General features: G+C 40.1%; 1 protein-coding gene across 4 annotated transcripts in view; it reads left to right on the top strand.

Annotated features, from left to right (window-relative positions):
- The window catches only part of BTC (betacellulin), a 52,075-nt gene extending 28,572 nt beyond the window's left edge, over positions 1–23,503 (top strand). For 2 of the 4 annotated variants that reach the window (XM_055434649.2, XM_055434648.2), the window contains 4 exons: positions 7,746–7,863; positions 13,668–13,814; positions 15,863–15,973; positions 18,504–23,502. In XM_055434649.2, coding sequence (XP_055290624.2) covers positions 7,746–7,863; positions 13,668–13,814; positions 15,863–15,971 — 374 coding nt within the window. In that variant the 3' untranslated portion in view covers positions 15,972–15,973; positions 18,504–23,502. Of the gene's footprint in view, positions 1–3,932; positions 4,167–7,745; positions 7,864–13,667; positions 13,815–15,862; positions 15,974–18,503 lie in introns of those variants that run through there. The other 2 variants (XM_088836389.1, XM_055434647.2) reach the window with 2 other exon arrangements.
- The last annotated feature ends 2,021 nt before the right edge of the window (positions 23,504–25,524 follow it).

Raw genomic sequence — 25,524 nt, 5'->3', positions numbered from 1 at the left:
AATCAATACATGAGAAAAGTTCTGAAAAAACAATTGCTTGGAAGTGCAAATGACAGTAGTTTCTTGAGAAATTAATGTAAAACAGGAGCAGATTGTCTCTGTTGAGTAACTGTGTGACCTTGAGCACATTGCTTAAGCTTTCAAAGACTTAATTTGGAACCTGTTAAATAAAGTAGTGACTTTCATTGGTCTCCAACCTTTTTGGCACTAGGGATTGATTTCATGGAAGACAGTTTTTCCACAGACTGGGGATGGGGGTGTTGTTTGGGGATGATTCAATTGCATTACTTGCATTGTGCACTTTGAAAGTGAAAAAGTGAAAGTATGTCAGTGTCATGTCTGACTCTTGGGACCCCATGGACTGTAGCCTGCCAGAATCCTCTGTCCTTGAAATTCTCCAGGCAAGAATACTGGAGTTGGTTGCCATTCCTTTTTCCAGGGGATCTTCCCCACCCAGGGATGGAACTCAGGTCTCCAGCATTGTAGGCAGATTCTTTATTGTCTGAGCCACCAGGGAAACCCATCATGCACTTTATTTCTATTCAAATGCCGCTGATCTGACGGGAAGTACCGGTCTACACCCTGGAGGTTGGGGACCCCTGAATTAAATGATTCTTAGGAGTCCTTCTTGTTTCTAAATGATTTCAGGATTTTACTTGCCAACAGCCCCAGTCTTTAAGCATTCCATTTTTAGTCTGTCATTTTCCATCTTGAACGAAACATTTATTCAGTTTGTCAGTACGTATGAGCTACCTACTATCCAGGAGGCCCTGTTCCAAGTGCCAGTGATGCAGCAATGAACAAAATGGTCAAAGATGAGGTCACAAAGGTAATAGGAAAAAAGAGGTAGATGCCATTTACTGAGATGAGGAAGGACAAGATTTGAGGGGGTGGAAATCCTAGGTTCCATTTTGGAAGTGTTAAGTTGAAATGCCAGTTAGCCATATTTTTGAGGCAGTTAGCATGGAAGGAAGAGATCTGGGATGGAAACAGATTTGGGCATTGTTATCATTAAGCTGTTTGAAGCCAGGAAACACCCAGAGAGGAAGAGGAGCGAGGAGAAGAGCTGAGAAAGTGTTGCACCTCAGTGCATTGCAAAATTTAGGAGCTGAGGGAGTTGAAGTCAAACCAGTCAGGGAGAATGAGCAAAGGAGGCATCACATGCACTCTTGAAAAACAAAAAGAAATGCAGGTTTTTTCCTGTCCGTTCTTATTTATCTCCTAGCCAGAATAATTTTAAATATATGAAACACACTCAAATCTCAACACTGAATTCTTTCTTTTTCCTTTAAAAGGGCTAGAATGAAAAGCGCAGCTATACGTGAATGTCCACTCTCGTAAGCTCACAAATGGTTGACACAGTCCTTCTGGGTAAAAGACTTGCTGATAAGGCCTGATTGGCCCTCTGTATAAACATATCCTAGAAGCCCAGGAGGGTAACAAATACATCTGTGAGATTTATTTTTCTTTTCCTGGAGAAATAGACCAATTCACATTTTGACAAAAAATGTCATTGAATGTAGACAAATGGGAATCCTCAATTACAATAAATTTTCTGATGTTGCACTTTTTCAAGAGCATCCTGAATTTACATTCCCCTGTCCTATGGAGATAGTTAGCAAGATAAGAAGAAAAATTAACTTAAAAAATATAAAACCTTCTTCCTCCCCTCTTGGTTTAAGAAGGTTGTAAAATGAAGAAGTCCCTACTGGGAAGATGTCTAAAATATTAAAATCTCAGGCTGTGCTTCATAGTCTAGGAGGAAACTTTTCTCCAGATTCTGCTGTGACCATTTGAACTCTTTGGTGCACTGATTGTTGACCCCTCTTTTTAGGTCAGGTATCTGTGAGGAAAGGTCAATTTATAAGGATTTTTTTCCTTCCTCTCTCTCTTTGTTAACACTTGTGGGTCTTCTATCTCAACATTTAAAAATCTGAGAAGTTTCAAGTGTTAGTCGCTCAGTCGTGTTCAACTCTTTGCGACCCCATGGACTGTAGCTTGCTAGGGTTCTCTGTCCGTGGAATTCTTCAGGCAAGAATATGGGAATAGGTAGCCATTCTCTTCTCCAGGATATCTTCCTGACCCAGCGATGGAATCTGGGTCCCCTGCATTGTAGGCAGATTCTTTACCATCTGAGCCACCAGGGAAGCCTGAATTTAGTTCCCCCCTTTTAAATCTCTTACACAGAGATTTAACTATGTATTTAACTAAAGGTTTAGAGATACAAGAGGTTATAAACATTGTAATGAGATTTACCAATAAAGCATTATCCCAGTAATTGATTTCAGAAGAGTTGCTGATATTGATATCATTTGCAAAATCATTAAATAGAATTTTCATGAGCATTATCAGAATAGGTAAGGGATGATTTTATGAAAATAAGCCTAATGTATTAATTGTGAAGAGTTTTAATCACAAACGCATGACAAAACCTGCTTGGCTGGAGAAGAAGAATCAGGTACAGAAAGACTAGGGCTTCCCAGGTGGGACTAATAAAAGAACCTGCATGCCAATGCAGGAGACGTAAGAGGGTTTGATCCCTGGGTTGGGAAGATCCCCTGCAGAAGGGCATGGCAACCCATTGCAATATTCTTGCCTGAAGAATTCCATGGACAGAGGATCCTGGGGGGCTACAGACCATAGCGTCACAAGGAGTTAGACACGACTGAAGCAACTTAGCACATACACACAGAAAGACTAAAAAACCACACTGTTTGATCAAAGCATCCATCAAAATAAGGAAAATTCTATATTTAAACTAGGTTATCTGGGTGTCTGCTGTATTCCTCCACTTTACTTTGGCCCAAGAGAATCCATCACATCTCATCTAATGATTCTTATGATCCCCAAAATGTGACCACTTCCTATCTACCTGCCCATACTATCAAAGAAAGATATTCATACTTCTGATCCCTTCTACTAACTCTTGGAATCAAATTTTGACATTATTGACCTCCAGTAGCCCTGGTGGTTTCTTATTTAATTGACTGTAGAATCTTTAGAATACAGTGTCTCATGAAGAGTTTGTGATATGTTGCCTGTGGTGCCCACCCACTTAAAAGATTGCGCTGTGATCTGGTACATGCAATTTTCCCATGTAATTTTGTGGAACAAACTCATTCCCAGAGAAATGATTTGGCTTGGGGAGTGTGAGTTGGAAAAGAGCAAGTAGGAGGGGAAAAGAGCAATTACGTTCCACCACCCCTAGTATTTGGAATAGGAAATGGCACCCCACTCCAGTATTCTTGCCTGGGAAATCCCATGGACAGAGGAACCTGGCAGGCTGTAGTCCATGGAGTTGAAAAAGTATCAGACACAGCTTAGCGACTAAATAACAGCAAACAAACCTCAGTATCAGAGGAATCTTCATGGCTGTTACATTTTTAAGACCATGCCATTCACTTGTCAACAGAGAAACACAATACGTAGGGCTAATCATTCTTGTGCCATAAGATTAACTTTTCCTTTTTCTTGATAAATACCTGGAATGGAAGGATAGACTTTACTGTCCCCTTCCCTATGTCATTAGGTCTCATGATAGGCAGAAAATGTTGGATTTCACAGCTGTTCAATTTTCAGAAAATGTGACCTTGATGAATATTAGATGAAAGTAACTGGAATTTTAGGTGCATTTCAAAGGAGGAAATGCTGATAAGCCTTCTCATTTCCATGCAAGAGAGAGAGGCTCCCATTTAGCTTTTTTGGGGAAGAGTGTGGAGTGGGGAGGGCAATATGTGTGATTAATTTTTCTTCCAGGTTTTAAAGTTCCATAGAGAAATCATCACAGGACGTTTTCTGGTTGGTGACATGGAAGGGTTTTTAAATCCAAATAATGCTGGGAATATTTAAGGGCATGCTTATTTGGCAAAGGAGGGAACTCTGTGAGCAATCAAAACAGGACTTGGCAACCCTTTCCCTGGCATGGATTTGTGTTGCTTGGATGATCCGAGGCTGATCAAATCACTGCATCAAGCAGCTGCTGGTTAAGGCACTCGCTGGTATCTTGCGCTGTATGGTGTTTATTAAAAAGGTTGGCTATGTTTAGCAGGACATGGCAGCCAGAGGAATCGGTGAAGTTCAGGATCCAGAGCCATATGGCTTATATTTAAAGTCAGGTGTGCTTTACAAAGTAGAAAAGACCTTTCTGGAGCCCAGCAGATCCGTCAGTAAGTCTCACTGCTTTATTGGAGTGTTGTTGATTTACAGTGCTGTATTAGTTTTAGTTGTACAGCAAAGTGATGAAGTTATACATATACCTATTCTTTTTCAGATTCATTTCCCATATAGGTTATTACGCAGTATTGAGTAGAGTTCCCTGAGCTATACAGTAGGTCCTTTTCCTTACCTGTTCTTTTATTTTATTGTATTAATCATGTTTTAAATTTTCTGTATTTTGTGATAGAAATGGTACTGATGATTCTCTATTCTTTTATTCATCTCCTTGCCCTCCATTTCCCTGCCCCAGGTCTGTATGTCTGCATGGCTCAGATATGCTTTAGTTTCCTCCTTTCCCCCTTGGTATCTTCTTACTTTAATCCATTCTGTGCTTTATTGTCTAATACATTGGTAAAATGCTTCACAGTTTAGTTTTCACACATATCATTTAATTTAACCCATAAGAACCTTCTTCAACTCTCTCCCACCTCATTCAAGGGTAAAACTTCAGCCTGCTGACATTTGAGGTCTCTGACTTCCATTCACAGCCATCCTTGGCTGCTCTCCTTCAGGTCTCTTTCATGTCCATTAAATCTGCCTCCTTCCTCCTGCATAAAGCTGGCATGTTCCTGATGACTGAGTTTTCACTCTTGAAATTCTCCACAACTCTGTTGCTTGCTCACCATCTCCTAAAAGTGTTTCCCAGGTGGCTCAGTGGTAAAGAATCTGCCTGCCAATGCAGGAGATCCAGGAGACTCTGGCTCGATCCCTGGGTCAGGAAGATGCCCTTGAGGAGGAAATGGCAACCCACTCCAATAGTCTTGCCTGGAGGATCGCATGGGCAGAGGAGCCTGGCTGTAGCCCATGGGTCACAAAAAGTCCGACACGACTGAGCATGCATGCTTGCATCTCTTAAAAAAATTCTGCATTTTCCAGAATTTTTTTTTAAATTAGATAAGCCCTCTTTGTACTGCTGCAAGACTTCTCTTAGAAATGTCAAGATTTTCAAGATTCTAGAGTCAACTTATTTACCAAGGACTTTATTGTCCCGTGCACTTTGCTAGGAATTTGCACTCAAAGCGAAGTGAAAGTTGTTCTTATATCTGACTCTTTGCGACCCCATGAACTGTAGCCCACAAGCCTCCTCTGTTCATGGAATTCTCCAGGCAAGAATACTGGAGTGGGTTGTCATTTCCTTCTCCAGGGGATCTTCCCGGCCCAGGGATCAAACCTGGGTCTCCTGCATTGCAGGCAGCTTCTTTACCAATAGTGCCACCTGGGAAGTTAAGAATTTCCATATGTATTTTTTTACTTGAGCCTCTCAACAGCCCTTTAAGGTAAATGTTTTCATCTTCAATTTCCAGATGATGGAACTGAAGCTCAGACAGCCTAATTAGCTTGCCTGGACCCATATGGCTCATGTAAGGCAGAGCTGAAATTGAAACACTGATTTCCTTCCTCTTAAGCCAGTGTTTCTTCCACTCTTTCCAGTGTACCCCACACTGTTTACATGGTTACTATGGTTGTTTTTACTGGTTTGTTGCTTATTATTGAATTAAATTTGTTCTATCATGCCAATGTAGCTAGTTAGATAGGGTATCTCTTATTTCTTTGATGTTTTCTAATGCTTACTACAGGCCTCTGGAAAGAGGAAATACTCAATGAATGGAAGCTGATTTTCATTCAATCAATTTATTTGCCAAAATACACAAATCTTTGCCTTTGAGACATTTTGCAGTTATTTATGGGAGAAATTTCAATCAGAGTCCTATTGACTGGCAGGCGTGGGAGCAAATGTCTGGCATGTACAAGCAGTCAGCATGACTGGTAATCAAGTCACCAACCAAAACCAGGTCAGCCAGTTCCTCTGCAACGTTCTCCCACCCTCTGAAACTCTGTGACCTGGCATCCCAGGAATGTCCTCTGTGTCGATCATCCAGAGTTCTTTGCGAGTGTCCTTTGTGGTGACCCTGGGCAGCTATATATTTACTCATTTCATAATGTTAATTAAAAGTTTAGTGGTCATTGCTATCTCTAAAAGGATTGTTTAATGTCATTGGGGTGCCAGGTGTCATACCAAACCTAGTGTGAAATGCCCTTCTGTGGTGACCACCATGGGCTTTCTGATTTCACAGGTGTCTGAGTCCTGCAAGCTGTTGGTCATACCATGACAATGGAAAGTCCGATCCTGGGTCAACTGGCTAGTTAGCTGTTTTCTCTGGGTGTGGGCAGGCATTTGTTGTGAATCAACCCATGAAACAGCTAGTTAGCATTTTTTTAGTGTTTCTCTTGACAGCTCTTGTTTATTGAAACTTTTTACAGGTAAACGATGGAGAAATTGCTCCATATTATCCGCCCTATTCCCCTAATTGAAAAATTAGGCAATTAAGATTCTAAAAGGTAAGAAAAAAGCCAGTATAGGGAATGAAATCCTGGATATGAAAGCTTTCAGTCTTTTCCTCGTTCAGAGCAGGAAAAGTGCTCCAGGGGTCCAGTGAGTGGGATAGTCTCGATTCAGAGAAGCAGGACTCTTGGGTGCCTCAGGCAGAGAGCAGATGATTGCTACCTGCCTAACAGAGTGGAGCAGTCAAATGCACGGACTGCCTGGGTTTGCATCCCAGCTCTGCCACATACTAGCTGCGAGATGTGGGAAAGTAACTTAGCCTCTGTGTGCTGTGCTGTGTTGTTGCTGTTCAGTCACTCAGTCGTGTCTGACTCTTTGCGACCCCGTGGACTGCAGCACTCCTGGCCTCGCTGTCCTTCACCATCTCCCGGAGTTTGCTCAAACTCATGTCCATTGAGTCGGTGATGCCATCCAACCATCTTGTCCTCTGTTGTCCCCTTCTCCTCCTGCCTTCAGTCTTTCCCAGTGTTGTGCTGTGCTCATCCATAAATAGAAGTTAGAATGGTGCTTCCCTCACAAGGCTGTTATGAGTATTAAATGAGCTAATACAGCCCTCCCTCCCAATCTGCAGGTTCCGGTTAGTATCCTCAAATTCAGACAACCAAAGATCCAACCAGGCAATACCAAAGGCTGACTGTAAACACCATTTTATATAAGGGTCCTCAGCATCTGTGGATTTTGGTATCAGCTGGGGTCCTGGAATCGGTCTCCTCAGATACCGAGGGGTGACTCTCTATATAAAACATATTGACCAGCATCTGGCACTTAATAAGTGCTGTGTTTAAGTTTATAAAAAGGAAAAGAAGAAAGCAAAAACAAGCAAACAAAAAAACCCTCGTCTCTTTTCAATGCCATCAGCCCCACACCTCTGACAATCTTCCCAATCTTCTCTTTTATCACAATTATGTTTACTCTTTAAACAGCGCTGATATTTCTGAGAGGTTGTTTAAACAGAAATCTTAGTTAAAATCGGAGACGTTCCCATCACATTCCCCAATAGCCAATCTCTAAGGCCAGTTTCTGGTCCCCAAAGTCAGACATATTCCAGTGTGGAGAGAAGGAGCGAAGAGAAATTGGAGTATATTCTACAGAAACCCTGGCAACACCGGTTGGAATATAATTCTGTTATATTTACAAATGTGCATTTAAAGTGAGTTGATTTACTGAGTCATTTCTCCTTCTTCAGCTACCACCACACAACCAAAGCGAAGAGGCCACTTCTCTCGGTGCCCCAAACAGTACAAGCATTACTGCATTAAAGGGAGATGTCGCTTCGTGGTAGCCGAGCAGACGCCCTCCTGCGTGTAAGTGGAGCACGGAGCCTACAAGCCAAGGGGTACAGACTGGTGCTGGCTTGGGGTGGGGGGGGTGACAGGAGTGGAAAGTCTGAGCTAACCCAGCCATCTGTCAGGTTACAGTTTTCCCTGCTCCTACCCACCCCAACCACCCCCCCCCCCCACTTGTTTAGGGGCAGTGACTTACGGAGAAACTGACGCATACTTTCTTGCTGAAATCTGAGCATGCGAGAGTCCAGATCGCCTTCGGGGGGGCCCATGTTCCTCTGCTGTCTTGAGCAAGCAAAACTGTTTCTGTCTAGTGTTAAGGATGCTTTTCAGCTCAAATAAACTCTGGTGTGGTTCAAACTCGAACACATTCTTCTGGCATTTGTTAGGTGGTTCATTGTGAATGTAAATATGATGGAAATTTCTGCCAAATTCAGAGCTGCTTTTGCAGGTGTCAATTAAGTGCATGGAAATCAGTCCTATTTTTAGAGATTCATAAAGCCTGTTTAGTACAGCAGGGAACTGGGAGGATAGTTCTCTTTCCAACTCTTGGTAGATTGAGTCCAAGTTTAATTTTATTCAGGCACAAACAAATTTTTTGCATATCTTAAATATTTATTTTCTGCTAAAGATGTCTTGCTAAAGTGCTGAGACCTTACCTCATAAAGGAACAAGGTGATTTTTTAAAAATATAATTTTAACCTAAAGTTCATAGAATATTTATGTTGTTCTGTATAGTTGCCCCAGTATTCTCCCCCAACCCCCACAAGTATCTCAGGACAGTTGTTCCAAGCCCTGATATAGTGGAAAATTGAAGAGTTGTGGACTTCTTCAAAGTTTGATTATAATTTAATTTAATTAAAAAAGCAATATACATAGGTAATACTTAGAGGGGAATAAGGAAAAAGCCTAATGTAAGGAAATAAGGAAAATGTGCTTACATGTGTTGGGAAAGATAGAGCTGATTTTTTAAATTGGCTTGGGAGAATGTAATGAATTTTTAAAAGATTAATGCCTCTTAACCCAGCACATTTCTCTTACTGGTCCCTATCTCTGTACATGTATTGTTCTTTAATATCGCTGCCTTCTAGAATGAAAACCACAGGTGTAATCTACCTGCCTGGTCTTCCCAGGTGGCTCAGTGGTATAGAATCTACCTGCAGTGCAGGAGACTAGGTTTCAATCCCTGGGTTGGGAAGATCCCCTAGAGGAGGAAATGGCAACCCACTCCAGTATTCTTGCCTGGAAAATTCCATGGACAGAGAAGCCTGGCAGCCTATGGGTTACAAAGAGTTGGACATGACTTAGCAACTAAACAACAACAAAATTACCCAGCCTGTCTACCTCAGTCAGAGGTAAAAACCCATTTCCTCCAGAGCTCTTCTGATGCTGCCTTAACTTTCTTTTTTGGTTGTTTTATTTTGTTTTTCTTTTATTAAGATTATATTGACTTTACAAACTAATTCAGGGAGAGCTGACATCTCCATATGTAAAGGAAGTCACGGTCATACTTTGAACCATAAATGTTCTCTTCTTACTTGTTTCCAGAATAATCATAGCTTCTCAGCAGATCTGATCTCTAGTCTCCTCTCTCATATCATCCTGAGTCACTCCTCTCACTCCTCTCACTGACCTTTTTGGTTTTATATATATATGTATATATGTTTTCACTGAAGTATAGTTGAATGGCTTGACTTTCCAGCCATATCTCTCACCACATTCTCAAATGTCCTTATGAAATCCTACCTTCTTTTGCAGGGTTTATTAGACAAGCTATTCTCATAGTCTGGAAAGTCTATTCTTTAAGGTACAGCTCAAACATCAGCTCCTCCTGGATCCCTGAATTGACTTGAGTTGGCTGTCCTTCCCCAGTGATCTAGTCACATTTCAGTGATACTGGAGTATCCTCCTGGAGTATCACTGTTGGTTTCTCTGAACCTCCCTCCTGGGACTGTGAGCTCCTAGAAGGCAGGGATGATGGCGTATTCATTCTCATATTCCAGTGCCAACCACGGTGCCTAGAATTTACTAGGTGCTCAAGAAATGTCTGATGAATAAATGAACAAGTCCCTCTGTCACAGTTCATCTAGTGCTGTGCCTGCTGCATGCAAAGTCGCTTCAGTTGCGTCCCACTCTCTGAGACCCTATAGATGGCAGTCTGCCAGGCTCTTCTGTCCACGGGATTCTCCCAGCAAGAATACTGAGTGGGGTTGCCATTTCCTCTTCCAGGGGATCTTCCTGACCCAGGGATCGAAGTGGTGTCTCTTACGTCTCCTGCATTGGCAGACGGGTTCTTTACCACTGGGGGCTTCCCTGGTGGCTCAGACAATAAAGAGGTAAAGAATTTGCCTGCAGAGCAAGAGATCCGGGTTTGATCTAGTGCTGTGCTGAATGTCAAATATAAGGCTTTAATCTGAACCAGGAACACCTTCTTAGTGGTGAAATGGTACAAAACCAAGGAGGGCAGTGGGGTGGTGGGGAGGAAGAACACTGGAGTCTTTGGAGTAAAATACACCCAAGATTTTGTTTCAATCATCTGTGAGCAGCATTAATAATGAGTTGGTCACCTTTCCTGGGTGTTTAATTATCTCTAAAAGAAGATAATAATATCCTTCTTTCAAGTGTTGAAAATTAAGCAAAATAATACATCAAGCAAAAATATTTATTGTGGTACCCAGCACACAGTAAATGTTCCATAAATGTATTATTGAATTGAATGGGAGCTCTTCAACTAGGCTTCACCTTTTAGGTGATTTGGTGTAGCACAGATTCAGGCAAAACTGTCTTGCCACGGGCGATTATGCCATCTTGGGAAACCAGAAATTTCTCCTTTTGCTTGGGATCATAGGAGTTTGTGGACTCCTGTCTTTATATAAAAAACCAAAGTTGTAGTTCAAATAACTCAATCCCTTCTTAGTCTTCTCAGTATTTTTTTTTAGGGGGGGGCGGGGAATGGGGATGATTTGTTTCCAGATACATAACTTTTATTTTAGGTGGCAGAGCTCACTTGTTATTGTTTCGTCATTAAGTCGTGTCCGATTCTTGGCCACCCCATGGACTGTAGCCAGCCAGGCTCCTCTGTCCATGGGATTTCCTAGATGATACTGGAGTGGATTGCCATTTCCTTCTCCAGGGGATCTTCCCAACCCTGGGACTGAACCCTTAAACCCAAGTCTCTTGCAGGAGACAGGCGACTTCTTTACCCCTGAGCCACCTTGGAAGCCCGATGGCTCATCTGGTAAAGAATCTGCCTGCCAGGTAGGAGCCTCAGGAGATGAGGGTTTGATCCTTGGGCAGTGTTACATGTGGTTGGACAAGTTGGGAACCAGACTTCCTGCATTTGAATCCTAGCCCCCACTCACCTACTTTCTCTATATCTCAGTTTCTCCGTCTTCCAAAAGGGGTTAATAATACTACTTCAAAGGTTGTTATAAGGATCAATTAGTTAATACTCATAAGTGCCTAGTGATTATTTCAGAACAGAGATCCCAGAGTCCTCAAGGGTCATAACATCTTTAAATGTTATTTTTAATTTATGAGATGTTTATTAAATAAAAACTCATTCATTTGCTCAGTATTTATTAAACATTTGCTAGCATCTTTCACCCTCTCCTCTTCCATTCCCAGTGAAATGACCATTAGCTGATACGTTATTAATTAGATGAGCAGTGAAATAACATGAGTCATTGTAACCAGCTATGTAAGGGTTTGACCTTCTATATAGCTTCACTGGGTTGTAACTTATAGGAAGGACTGCTTACTGAGAAATTCATTCAAAGGATGGGTGAGTAACTGAACCCAGAGCTTATAATTAGGAAAACATTCTAAAAGAGTAGCAAGTAATTGCCATGTACTTTATGGGCAAAGTTATTGTTTAAAAATGCCGTATTTAGTAAATTTGTTAGAGAAACATTCCAGCTAATTAGAAGAGGCTATATTTGTAGATTTTAATTATAACCTTAAAAAAAAACCCATTAAAACTTCCCTCCCACACTTGCAATTAAAAGTGATTCTCCCCCCATTTCCAGTTCTATGTGCAAGAGATTTTTTGATATTTCAGATATTTCTAAGCTCTTTTCCTGTTATTTTGACCTTGCGATGAACAGCCTAGCTATCTTGCAGGAAGCAATTTTCCCTCATACATCCTGGGGTCATTTTGCAATAGATGGCCTTAGGTGTTTTTTTTTTTCTCCTTTGCTTACATAGAGCCTCATCTTTCAACTAATGGCTGTGACCGAGCTAGTTTTTCTTTTCTTTTTTTTAATCATTGTAGCAGCTACAGTATCATCAGTCAGGGACCTCCTTACTTGAGAAATAAGGCTTTGTGGGAACTAACTGCCTTGGCTTTTTATCAGACACAGACTCTAGAGAGGCCTGGCAATAGATATCTTCTTAAACAAACAATAACAACAAAAAATGAAATTACACAGTCATCTTTTTAAGAAGCAGAGCTTCATCTTTCTGAGATTTAAATAATTATGTATACGACCAGTATCTCTTTGTGTTTGGAATGAGTCTGAGGAGAAAAATAGAAGATATTTGCTAGCCAAAAGTAGTGATGTTACAACATATCATTTTGGTTTTCAAATATCTTCAGACAAACTTTTTCAGCATCCTTTAGGCATCTGGCACAAGTCAGGGATGCAATGGACAGTCCCCAGATTACTGAATTTTAGGTGCTTCAGTGCTGCTTGCTCAAATGCCTCTGTAACTGTAACTTCAGACAGTGGGCATCTGCTAAGTTGAGGTCAACTCAGGACTGTATTGATGAAATTGATGAGAGAATGAGAGGGGAAATGGGGCATTTGGAGAGCTTGCTGATTTCTGGTTACTTCATTTTGCCATGACCATGCAGCAAAGGGGCCTTTAGAGAGCAGAGGGATAGGTGGGGCTTCCCAATGACTCAGAGGGTAAAAAATCTCCCTGCAATGCAGTAGGCACAGGTTTGATCCTTCGGTGGGGAAGATCCCCTGGAGGAGGAAATGGCAACCCACACCAGTATTCTTGCTTGAAAAATCCTATGGACAGAGGAGCCTGGTGGGCTACAGTCCATGGCGTCCCCAAAGAGTCAGACACAATTGAGCTACTAAGCACACAAGGAATGGTGCACAGATCTGAAACTGTGGCTTTAGAGGATCAGATAAAAGAACTGGAGAGGACGTCTATTGTGTTTCAAGGGGATGCAGTTGGGGAGGTGGTGCATGGGAGAGATTTACCTAATCTTTGACTCCTGCAAGCATTAGACCCAGAACTGATGTTGGAAGATCAAAAGAGAGGCCAGGGAGTGGGGGAAGGTGTGTGGAGAGAAATCCTATAAAATAACATTTACAGAGCTTTGTGTACGTTCCATGTTTGATCATATAAAACCATATACTTTAAAAATAATTTATAATAGGAGAACTCAGGCACACTGAAACTCTTTGTATTGCCCTCTGATGAAATGGGAAATCCTGGGGATTTTTGAATTCCCTGTCTGGGGATATTTAAGCACTTGAGAGTGCTGTATAGGGGATTTTATCACCCCCTCCCTCTCAAACTCAGAATCTAAAGTTTCAAGGTAGATTTTAGTGTTACCCTCCCCGTTTATTTATCTTAGACATATTGTTAATGATGTTCAAAGGATGACAGGTTTTCAGCAAAGAATGAAATTTCTCATGAACACTGTGATTATACAGCTTAAACACATTTTTTTAAAAGGAATTGTAACTTTTGTTAATTCCAAGTAATGAAAAAAGTGTTAATTTCTTCAACAAAGAAACAGTAGAGATTCTTAAAAGTCTTTTACTTTTTGACCTTGTTGCCCTGTTTTTGTTCTATTTTTATAGCTGTGATGAAGGTTATGCTGGGGCCAGATGTGAGAGAGTTGACTTGTTTTACCTAAAAGGAGACAGAGGGCAGATTTTGGTGATTTGTTTGATAGCAGTTCTGGTAATTTTTATCATTTTGGTGGTCAGTATCTGCACATGCTGTCAGTAAGTATTTTTAAATTTAATTTTAAGCAAGTCTAAAACCTTTTATCTTTCCTTTCCTATCTTCTTTCCTTCCTTCCCTCCTTCCTGCCTTTTCTCTTTCCCCCCCTTTTTTTTTGATTTAAATTACTTTTTACAGTTCACCATCATTTATTTTGAAGCATTATAATAAACATATGAATGATTTTTGTCATTTTTCTAATCACAATTATTATAATTAAAATAAAATTTATGTAAATCCTCTGAGAAAGAGGAAGTGAGCAAAATGGATGAAGGCGACCCAAACGTATAAACTTCTAGTTACAAGATAAACAGGTCACAGGATGTAATGTACACATAGTGATTATAGTTAACAATACAGTCTTGAATATTTGAAAGTTTCTTACAGAGGAGATCTGGAAAGTTCTTATCATAAGAATGAAAAATTTTGTAAGTGTGGAGATGGATATTACATACTAAACTTATTGTGGTGATCATTTTCAATATAAGCAAATATCAAATCATACCTGAAATGAGTAAAATGTTATACATCAATTATATATCAATTTAAAAAGTAAGTTTTGTTGTTCAGTTGCCAAGTCGTGTCCAACTCTCTACAACCCCATGAACTGCAGCACGCCAGGCCTCCCAGTCCTTCACTATCTCCTTGAGTTTGAGCTGTCTTCCCCTTCTCCTCCTTCCTTCAATCTTTCCCAGCATCAGGGTCTTTTCCAGTGAATCAGCTCTTCACATCGGGTGGCCAAACAATTGGAGCTTCAGCTTCAGCATCAGTGCTTCCAATGAATATTCAGGGTTGATTTCCTTTCAGTTGACAGGTTTCACCTCCTTGTAGTCCAAGGAAATAAAAAAAAGTCAATTATTTAGTCCTGGAGTCCATCACGTTTTATGTAAGTTTGTTAATAGTTTAAACAATACTTTTCTTAAACTACACCATGACACAAAACTGAAAGATAGAAACAAAAGTATTTTTTATTAGTCACATTAAAATAATGAATTTTATTTACAAAAGATGCCTGCACTGTTACTCCTGTCTTTATTTTTCATTATATACCTCAACTTTGTTAATCAAGAAAATCCTTGCTTTTTCTCTGAGACAGAATGGCTTAGTACAATGCTTTAGTTTTGGAAACTCATCAATTTTTTTATCAGGCCAGGACTCCCACACAACATGCTAAAAAAGCATTTTCTTAAAATGCTACCTTCATGTCTTGAGAAGCCTCCTAAACTGTACTTTGGACTGTGGTTCTCCTTACAGGAGGGTGTTAGATGATTCCTTTCTTTACAGCATTCTTGGTAGAAAAGCGTTAACACAGCTGCCAGCTGTCTAGAGAGATTTCTATCCTAGCTGCGCCATCAAACACTTTTGAGAACTTGGACAAACTTCTTAATCTCTTTAAACTTTAATTTTATTTTCTGTAAAATGAGAGGATTAAACTCTCATTTACAAATAATCTGTAGGATTCCTTCTAGCTATAATATTGAAAGATATTTGTAACATTTTACTTCCTTTATGGCGAAAAGGAATTTTAGAAAGCCAAGTTTGGGGCAGAGCTGGGAAACGCTCTATTTTATTACATTCATCTTGTATCATATTTTAAGAAAACTGGACTGCACTACAGAATATCTAATACATTTCTTAATTAATTTATCTAGAAACTTAAGTAACATATTCAGAGATTACCCTCATTCTCTTAGTTTTATGTTGGTTTCCATTTTGTACTATCTTTTATTTACATACTAAATAATGCTTATCAGTCTATTTTGTAAAATGACTTGGCCTGAAAAGTTTTCTTGTGCTCAACAAGCTCTATCCACAATCAAGTACTACATTCCTCCTATGTAGCTATAACTACATTCTCTCTGTACTTTTGCTATTGTAGCTATTTGAGCCTAGAGAAAGGGATGGGTTAAGAGAGAACCTAAATTTTTTTCTAATGAACCTGTACATTTTTACCTGTCTGGAAATAAGATCATAGGCTTTCTTGATGTTTAATTTTGTGACTGCATTAACTTAAAGGACCATGCTAATTTCTAACACTTTGTTTTCCAAGTCCTCTTCGAAAACGTCGGAAAAGAAGAAAGAAGGAAGAAGAAATGGAAACTCTGGGTAAAGATATAACTCCTATAAATGACGATATTCAAGAGACTAGTATTGCTTAATGGTAAGTATGATAAACAGTAAATGGGGAGAGATTCAGGTGACATTTGCCTGGTGAAGTGGGGTTTACTTGCATTCAGTAAATCATTGATTGGAATTTGATTATGTTTAAAAACGTCTAAAAATAGACATTTTTTTCATTGAATCTGAAGCCAGATAAAAGACTTTATCATATCTTTCTTTTGCATGGTACCACAGAGATAGAATATAGACTTTTACAGTTTTTCTGATGCACTTAGATCAGTCTGGTTTCTAGTTATGTGTGGTTGTGGTGGTTATGTTATAGTCTTATAAAATATTATAATATATTTGATATATTTTTCACTTGAGGACACAAATAAGAAAAATTTTAGTTTAGACATCTCACACTGAAAGGAAATAGCAAAAGCAGTGTTTTAATAATAACCACATTTACGGAGTATTTACCACATTCCAAAATCCCATGGATGGAGGAGCCTGGTAGGCTGCAGTCCATGGGGTCGCTAAGGGTCGGACACGACTGAGCAACTGCACTTTTACTTTTCACTTTCACACATTGGAGAAGGAAATGGCAACCCACTCCAGTGTTCTTGCCTGGAGAATCCCAGGGACGGGGGAGCCTGGTGGGCTGCCGTCTATGGGGTCACACAGAGTCGGACACGACTGAAGTGACTTAGCAGCAGCAGCAGCAGCAAGCACTGTTCGAGGCTCTTTTAAATGTTTCATCATTTGCGATCCCAGCAGGAATCACAAATTCTCTCAGATGATCCAACAAAGACATTTTGATGAAGGGGCTGGGAGGGCAAGGTTGAGGGAACCTATAGGAATATTGAGGCTCCCAGAGTCTATCTACTGCTGGAGGCTGTCCCCAACCTGTGCCTGAAAGGGCAGAAAAACACTTACCTTGCCATTGAGAAGCTGGCTGTGCTCTAGGGCCCACCAGGCAGAAGCTGTAGCTATGGATGGGGATAGCTATGGTCAGCAACTGAACAGGAAGGAGCGGGATCTTCAGCAGGTACCTTTCACTAGCCAAACCCAACAGGAACTCAGAGGGCAGGGGAGCCCATGTGAAACAGTCCATAGGTCAGGCTGCAGTCTGGGCTCCCCCTGGAGTACTGAGCAGAGGAAGGCTCCAGGGGGCAGATGGAGCATAGCTGGCTGAGTCAGGCAGGACAATTTGGTCTATAATGGCATCAAACCCCACCAAGCTGGTTTAAAATAAAGGAAATGTACTGCCTCACATGCACTGGCAGTCCAGAGGAAAGAGAACATTCATGTTTGCTTGTACCAGAGTTCTCATGCAGAGAACTATTATTTCTGCCTTTCTGCTTATCATTCCACGAGTTGGCTTCATCCTTGGCCAAGTCCTCTTAGGTCATAGAAGAAACTAGCAGCAACCAAGGCCACATGCTGCCTTGTTCATCCAGCAGGAGAAAGTGGTGGCTTTCCATAGCTTGCCCAGCAAAATCTCCTTTCCAGAAACGCTCAACAGAGCAATAGAATACACTAAATGATTATCGAGAAATTATAATGTTCTTCTAGCTTATTATCTGGAGGAGGCAATGGCACCCCACTCCAGTACTCTTGCCTGGAAAATCCCATGGATGGAGGAGCCTGATGGGCTGCGGTCCATGGAATCGCTAAGAGTCGGACACGACTGAGCGACTTCACTTTCACTTTTCACTTTGATGCATTGGAGAAGGAAATGGCAACCCACTCCAGTGTTTTTGCCTGGAGAGTCCCAGGGGCAGGGGACCCTGGTGGGCTAACATCTATGGGGTCACACAGAGTTGGACACGACTGAAGTAACTTAGCAGCAGCAGCAGCTTATTATCGGAATGACATGAATGAATTGAAAACAAAAATGCTGACTCTGGAGATTTTTGTTTTTGGGGTGGGTGGGTGTGTGTGTGTGTGTGTGTATGTTTTATGAGATTGCAAGGAGAATTGGTGGCTCATGTCCTGAAAAACTTGGAGCTCCCCAAGGGTTTTGGCAAAGCCTTTTTATAGGGCAGGTGGGAGGTGGGCTGGCTGGGTACATGATCAGCTTGTGCACAGATCTCTGAATGGCTGATGATAAGGCAGCATGGTGGTGACATAGGGATTAACATTATCAGTTTTTAGGCTCCAGGAGAAACTTGGGGCTACATATTCAGGGTCATCAGGTAGGTAACTTCTTCCATTTGGTGGAAGGTTTTCCCATTAGCAATATAAGTCAGGAAATTTGCATCAAATACTATTAATTAGGTACTTGAGAGAGTACATAAAGCAGAGGATATGGGTGAAGGCGGGTCTCAGGAAGGCCCCATAGGGTCTTTCTCGGTTATAATTCACCCCTTTTCTTATGTATTCCTCAATCTTTAGGAGAACAAGTTTTGAAGAAGAAAAGGTATAAAGGTTCAGATAGAAAGGTTAATAATAAACTTGACAGAGGTACCCACAGAGTACCCACAGTTTCCTGCTTGGGTTTTGTGTTTTGGTTTTTTTGTAATTACATAATAAGTTTCTTTTTAATGGCTTGCTCTTTTTTTTTTTCCCTTTTCTTTTTCTTATAGTCTATGAAGATTACTCCAGGTTGATGGCAAGTTACAAAGTATCTTCTTACTCATTTGAAAATGGACAGAATGTGTCTCAGGAAACATCTAGCAAAGTGAATTTTAAATAATGTATTTACTTTCTGTCCGTAATGTTAATTTGTGTTGTTTACTATTGTTTTTGTAATAATAATAAGTAATTTTATTATTATATAATATTTGGGAAAAGCACCCAGTTAAGCAGGGACATTTTAATAAACTTCCAGTTAAGTTTTGTCACGAAAATTACTAGTCAAACAAAAAAGAAGAGTAGGAAGGAGTTGAGATCTTAGGAATTGCATTAATAAAACTATCATTTATCTAACACTTACTATGTGCTAAGAGTTTGAAACACATTATTTCCTTCAATTCTTCAAAAACCTGTGATTCTCATTTCTCATGTATAGAAACAGGCCTTAAGAAGCTAAAGGACATTCCCTGGTGGCTCAGATGGTAAAGAATCTGCCTGCAATGCAGGAAACCTGGATTTTATCCCCTGGTCTTGAAGATATCCTGGAGAAGGGAATGGCAACCCACTCCAGTGTTCTTACTTGGAGAATCCCGTGGACCGAAAAGCCTGGCAGGCTACAGTCCACGGGGTTGCAAAGAGGCGGACACAACACAAGAAGTCAAATAATCTAACCCAGATTTATAAAGTTAGGAATTGATGGAGCTGAAATTGGAACCAATATTTAGCCAAGTTCAAAGTTTTCTCTTAACCATCATTTTTGTTCACTGGAGTTGTTGCAGCCTAATGCACAATATAACCCAAGACTTTACACTAAACTGTGTTTGCAATAACTGAGGCACTGGTACATTTTCCTGCAGAAACTCAGAGTCCTGGATACATGTTACTGTTACCATCATGCTTCCTATAGGCTTGACTTTCATTATGTTTCTTTGCTCCTTTGTAAATTCTCAGTGACATACATACATTTTTACATTTCTAAAGCAAACAGATTTGTCCCACAGTTAGGAAAATGACAGAGATGGAAAGTCATTGCATGACCATCTTTAAGCTCCAGGTAAATGTTTATGCTTGCTAAAGGATAGATAAAGCACTGGAAGAGGCTATTTATCCTGAGGTAAATGGTCAGGGACACCACAGCAGAGCCCAGGCAGGGATGTATAAGGCATATCCTCATTTTTGTTCTTCTGGGACTTCCCAGGAGGCGCTAGTGGTAAAGAACCCACCTGCTAATGCAGGATACTTAAGAGACACAAGTTCAATCCCTGGGTTGGGAAGATGCCCTGGAGGAGGGCGTGCGACCTATTCTAGCACTCTTGCCTAGAGAGTCCCATGGACAGAGGAGCCTTGTGGACTATGGTCCATAGGGTCACAAAGAGTCGGACACAACTGAAGTGACTTAGCACACAAGAAAACAGTACCTGTGATTGCTCTCAGATGAATTTTAGTGCTATCAAATTATGACCATAGTCACCTGTTACTTGGGACCATCTTGCCAATGCTCCTTCAACTCCATATTACATTTAATAAAGAGTCTTTTTAAATATGAAAAAGCAGAATGCACATTTAGCCAAAATTCCATAGAATATGGAATTTCCTACATTGGCTGGGTGGATCATTTATAAAAATGGATGGCAGATGTCCTCAAATTACTACAATTTGGCTGTTGTGCCCATCAGCAAAGCAGCTTTTCCAGAATCTTTGTAAATTCTAATTTGCAGTGTAGACTCCATGCCTGAAATGAAGCAGAGAATTCAGAGAATTCACAAAAAAGAAGTTGTGTATTACTTTATATCACACACCGTATTTCAAGTAAGAATGAGGCTGTGCTTAAGTATAACACAAAAATAGCTCAAATATTAATAAGAACTAAGTCAAACAATGACCATCCTTGAAGTAGGGTCAGTTTCACCTGATTCATGTTGTATACACTTTTTTCAAAAGCTTCCTCTGAGTTTCTTCATGCTTTCTCTTCCTTAGTCTTTACTGATACTAAGAGTGCTTGGAACAAATGTTCGTTAGAGCATTAAAAATTTTTAAAAATGCTATAAATGTTTCTTCTTTCCTTAACCAAGGTTGGTTGACCAATGGAATCTCTCAAGGCAATTCAAGCTTAGAAATTTTGTTTTGATGCTAAAATTTGTCTCTTGAAATTTGGTAGATCTGAACTACCAAGAAAGAACTTCAAAGATTTTCCTATGTTTTTAAAATGTATTTTATAATTGTTTTTTTGCCTATACTGAATGACCTCATTTATGTAAATTGTCAGTATTATTGTGTAATAAAATAAATTTATTTTTTAAAACAAAGCAAATATATATTTGCTTAGGAATTTTCTATTGTTACCACATATTATTAATAGAAATAAATTTGAATATTATTGCCTTACAAAACCTTGTGTTTTATAGCAACTGTCATGGATACCTTTGAAATTGTTTACTCTGACCATAAGTTTTCCTTGGAAACTAAAGCATTTGAAAATGTGGTAGACACTTCTGAGACTGGCTACTCAGCAGCCTGGCCATATTTTTTAATCTCACTCCATGCTGCTAGTGGTAAAGAACCTGCCTGTCAACGCAGGAGACACAAGAGACGTGGGTTTGATCCCTGGGTTGGGAAATCCCCTGGAGAAGGGAATGGCAACCCACTCCAGTATGCTTGCCTGGAGAATCTCATGGACAGGGCAGCCTGGTAGGCCACAGTCCGTGGGGTTGCAAAGAGTTGGACACAACTGAGCATGAGCACCAGCTGTATTTGGTTGGTAAGGTGGGCAGTTAATTAAATTGGGCCAATTGGAGTCATTCCCTGGGAAATTGGGAACTTGATATAAAGTTATGCTTTTTGGGGTTCTTGGAGTATACAGATGTGCAGTTCAAAGCTGTTGACAGTCATGTTTTTTTCCATGAGGACCAGAAAAGCAAAGAGGTGAAAGAGGAACCGAAGTGAGAGGTGAATTTCCTGACAGAATTCCTGTCCCATGCAATCTCAGAGTTTAGCTTCTTTCGGTTCCTATGGGTGGCCTTCATGCGACCTGTCAGTATCTTTGTAAAGAATTCCTCCTTTGGCTTAAGCTAGTTCTATTTGGATTTCTATGACTTGGAACCAAGATCTTGACTAACTGCAATGTATCATGAGATTGTGGATGACAGTTTCTTAAAGCAGACATGACGTCCTTTATGAAACAGTACTATCAAATAATGCCTTAAATTAGAGGAGCATTTCTAGCAATGATATTCCATTTATCACTGTATAGTCATTCAGGATAATGATTGCAGGGGAGCGTGGAGACTTAGTAGACAGTCCAGCAAGCACTAATTGGGCATCTCCTGTAATTCTAGGCACTGTCTAGGCATTTGTACTGTGACAAATGCTAAGGAAGAATAGGACAAGGTCCCTTGGACAAACAATTTACTGGGAGGAAACAGCTGCTCAGTGATAATTTCAATACAGTTTGGCGGTCTAAGAGAGGCTCAGGTATTACAGGATCAGAGAGGAGGACGACTTCGCCAGTTGAGAAGCAATCATGGAAGATTCCGGAGGGAAATTACATCTGAACTGATGACTGGCTCTGAGAATAAAGGTCTTTACCCCATATCCCAGGTAAGGCCAGATAGTTCTTGGATCCTTAACAAATTCTACAGAATTTCTTGGAAAGCCTTAGCAGTGGAGGGGCTAATGGATGTTGCTATGAGAGAATATGAGAAGAGAAAGAATGAAGCCTTCATGCCTTGTTTCAGAATGTCCCGTACATGATGGGGTAAAGTATATGGGCATGTGAGCTGAGATGTTTCTGCTTCCAATACTGTTATAGCAATGAGCTGAGATAGAGAGCTTTTGATTTGCTTCCTGAAGTGGATTATTTCCACTCCATATTATTGTCCATGGTATTACACAGAGAGTAGAGTAAAATGTTCTGGGTCAAATAGTCTGCTATTTGGAAAAGGCCCTGGTTTGTGCCAAACTTTATGAAGGAAATATAGGACACATTTTAGTGCCCATGGTTTTAAGACCAAGCTATTGCCTTAATGAAACCTTCATTTTAATATAGTCTGCATACACTACATTATGAAAACTAAATATATTGGGGCATTGTTGTCATTCATTCATTCAAAACTATTTGTTAAGTACCTACTAAGTGCCAAGTACCTTGGGTCCTGGGACTTCATCAGTGGACAAATAGTGATCTCAGGGTCACTAGCTTATGTTGTAGTGGATATAATCCTTCACAGCACTGAATTTAAAACAGGACTTATCCAAGAAGTTATGTTATCCAGAGGACACTGTCATTAGACTTTCAACCTATACAACTGTCTTGGAGCATGAAACTCAAGATGAGCATTCCCAGAACTCAGTATATGGTGAGAGAAACAGTTTTCTTTTCACCCCCAATTAATTTACATATTTTAATAATAACTGTCATGAGCAAAAAAAAAGAAGTTTATGTTTCTTCGGTGCAAGAATCTTGGTGTATACAATCTTTACTGTTATGGTTGATGAATATGGGTGCTACATTCGGACATCTGTTCTTCAAAGTCCCTTCTATGCCTCAAAGTATTTTTCTGCAAAGAAACCTGTTCCCATGTGACCTGCTTTGGCATTTGAGCACTGACACTGGCACATAATGTGTGAATAGTCTATTCCTATCTCTTCGCTAATGTGACTGGATCCTGAGAGTGTGTATCTTATAATAACATCTAGTTTGCGCTTTTGCAAGTCCATTCAGGCTTGGGACCTGTCAGCTTTTGGTGTCTGAAGTAGTCTGAAATTCTGTATTAGAAAACTAAATAAATGATATAATTCTAAAAACAAAATCAGCAATTATTTTTCAACAGATAAATTATATTTGTGCTATTGGAAATTTCAAAATGTAGGTATCTAGGAAGGTTTATGCAACAATTACAGCCAGTACTTGTATTATAAAGGAAATGTTAGTTAAACGTGCTTCCAAGGACATTTTCCTCCACTTTTTCTTATTCTTATTCAAGTTTCAGTTACCAGGAAAAAAGTGCAACAGAAGTACTTGAGTAGGTGTTTTCCCTTTTCTCCTTTTTCAGCTTATTTAAGTAAAAAAAACAGAACTTCACAGATACAGAACTCAGTGTTTGCTGCAGAAAGTGTAATTATTCTTGTATGGTGTGTGCAGAATAATAAAATATTTTGAAGCTCTGTGATCCAAGCTGGATGACAACTTTGTCATATGCTGGTTTTAGAAAGAAGTGAGAGAGAACTTTTTTCTGACTTGCTGTATAAAACCATTTTTATATTACTGCCATGTGTAAACTAATTTTAATAAAGCTGTTTCTAGCATATTCTTTTTTTTTAATACCCTAGGAACATGTGTTTACTCAATGATCCAGAACTAGCAACTCTAAAAAAATAATTTGCACAGTGCTTTTTGTTTGTTGGTTGGTCTTGTTTTACTCCTGAAGATAACCTGGTCTTGAATTGTATATAGTCACCCCTCTGTCTCATGGCTTCAACTGCACACTAAAGTATCTGAACTCTAATCAAACCAGTGGTCCTGATCATTCTGTAAATGGCATAGGGTTGGGAGAAACTTGCTTCTGAACTATTATAACATAAAGTTTCTGAGCATAAGGTCATAATTCAGACAGATTTCGGCTTCAATCCCAGGTAACTTACTATGAACCCCTGGGCAAGTTACTTAACCTTACTAATGTTTGCATCAGCAAAGTGAAAATAAATAATAAATAGGGTGGGCTGAGAGGATTAGATGAGACTGTGCCAGTAACATGCTTAACCTAGTACCTGGTTAAGTAATATTAGTTATTATTAGAAAGATCAATAATACTAAGGATGATGGTGGTGATGATACTGATGTTCTCTGATCATCCTTATGGAAAACAAGGAATTCTTTTCTGAACTTAAATTGCTGCACTGATACAGTAAAAACTCTCTGTATTTTCAAGAGTTCATGATCCCCAGGAATGTCAGTCTACTCTTGTCTGAACAAGCCATGTTTAGGTAAAGATTCCAACTCAGTGACTGGCCCTATGCAACTGCTAATTTCTCTCCCTGTATTCTTCCTCTCTCCCTTCCCTGCTTCTTCCTTGAAAGTACCCAATGAGAAGAATTAAGGAAGAATTATTACAATGCTATTGAAAGTAATGAAAGGGCTAATAATTTTTAAACTATGCTGAGTTGAACTTGTTATTTTTGGAAGTGGGGTTGGGCTTTTACCACTTGTAAGCTCAACATTACTTGAATTGAGTATAGTTTGAGTCTGGGCCTGGGAATAACCTCTTTTATTGATTATTCACCATGTTCTTGCACAGTAAAGAATTATGCACATTTACACAAGTATGAGGAGAAGGCAATGGCAAGCCACTCCAGTACTATTGCCTAGAAAACCCCATGGATGGAGGAGCCTGGTTGGCTGTAGTCTGTGGGGTCGCTAAGGGTCGGACACGACTGAGCGACTTCACTTTCACTTTTCACTTTCACACATTGGAGAAGGAAATGGCAACCCACTCCAGTGTTCTTGCCTGGAGAATCCCAGGGATGGGGGAGCCTGGTGGGCTTCCGTCTATGGGGTCACACAGAGTCGGACACGACTGAAGTGACTTAGCAGCAGTAGCAGCATACAAGTATGAACTTAAGGCTCAGGAAGCTTTAGTCCCCTGCCAGACCACATTACTAGTAAATCTATGTTACTTGCCTCTTAGGTATATTCCTTGCTTTCCATAAGAGTGGTCAGAAAATACCAGAATCTTTCTAATAGTAACTGATATTACTTGAAATTTTACCTGCATGTATGTGTGCTACATTGCTTCAGTCATGTCCAATTCTTGAGACTCTATGGACTATAGCCTGACAGGCTCCTCTGTCCATGAAATTCTCCAGGCAAGAATATTGAAGTGGGTTGCCATGCCCTCCTCCAGGGGATCTTCCCAATCCATTTACTGAACCCATGTCTCCTGTGGCTCCTGCATTGCAGGAGGATTCTTTATCACCGAGCCACCAGGGAAACTTGAACCTTTACCTAGAGAATGCTTAAAATATTCCAGTCGCTAG

Source organism: Moschus berezovskii, chromosome 5, assembly GCF_049115385.1.
Source record: "Moschus berezovskii isolate FMDL1 chromosome 5, NW_MosBer_1.0, whole genome shotgun sequence".
Lineage (NCBI taxonomy): Eukaryota > Metazoa > Chordata > Mammalia > Artiodactyla > Moschidae > Moschus > Moschus berezovskii.
The sequence above is the reverse complement of the archived record's forward strand: the minus strand, read 5'-3'. Positions and strand labels throughout refer to the sequence as shown.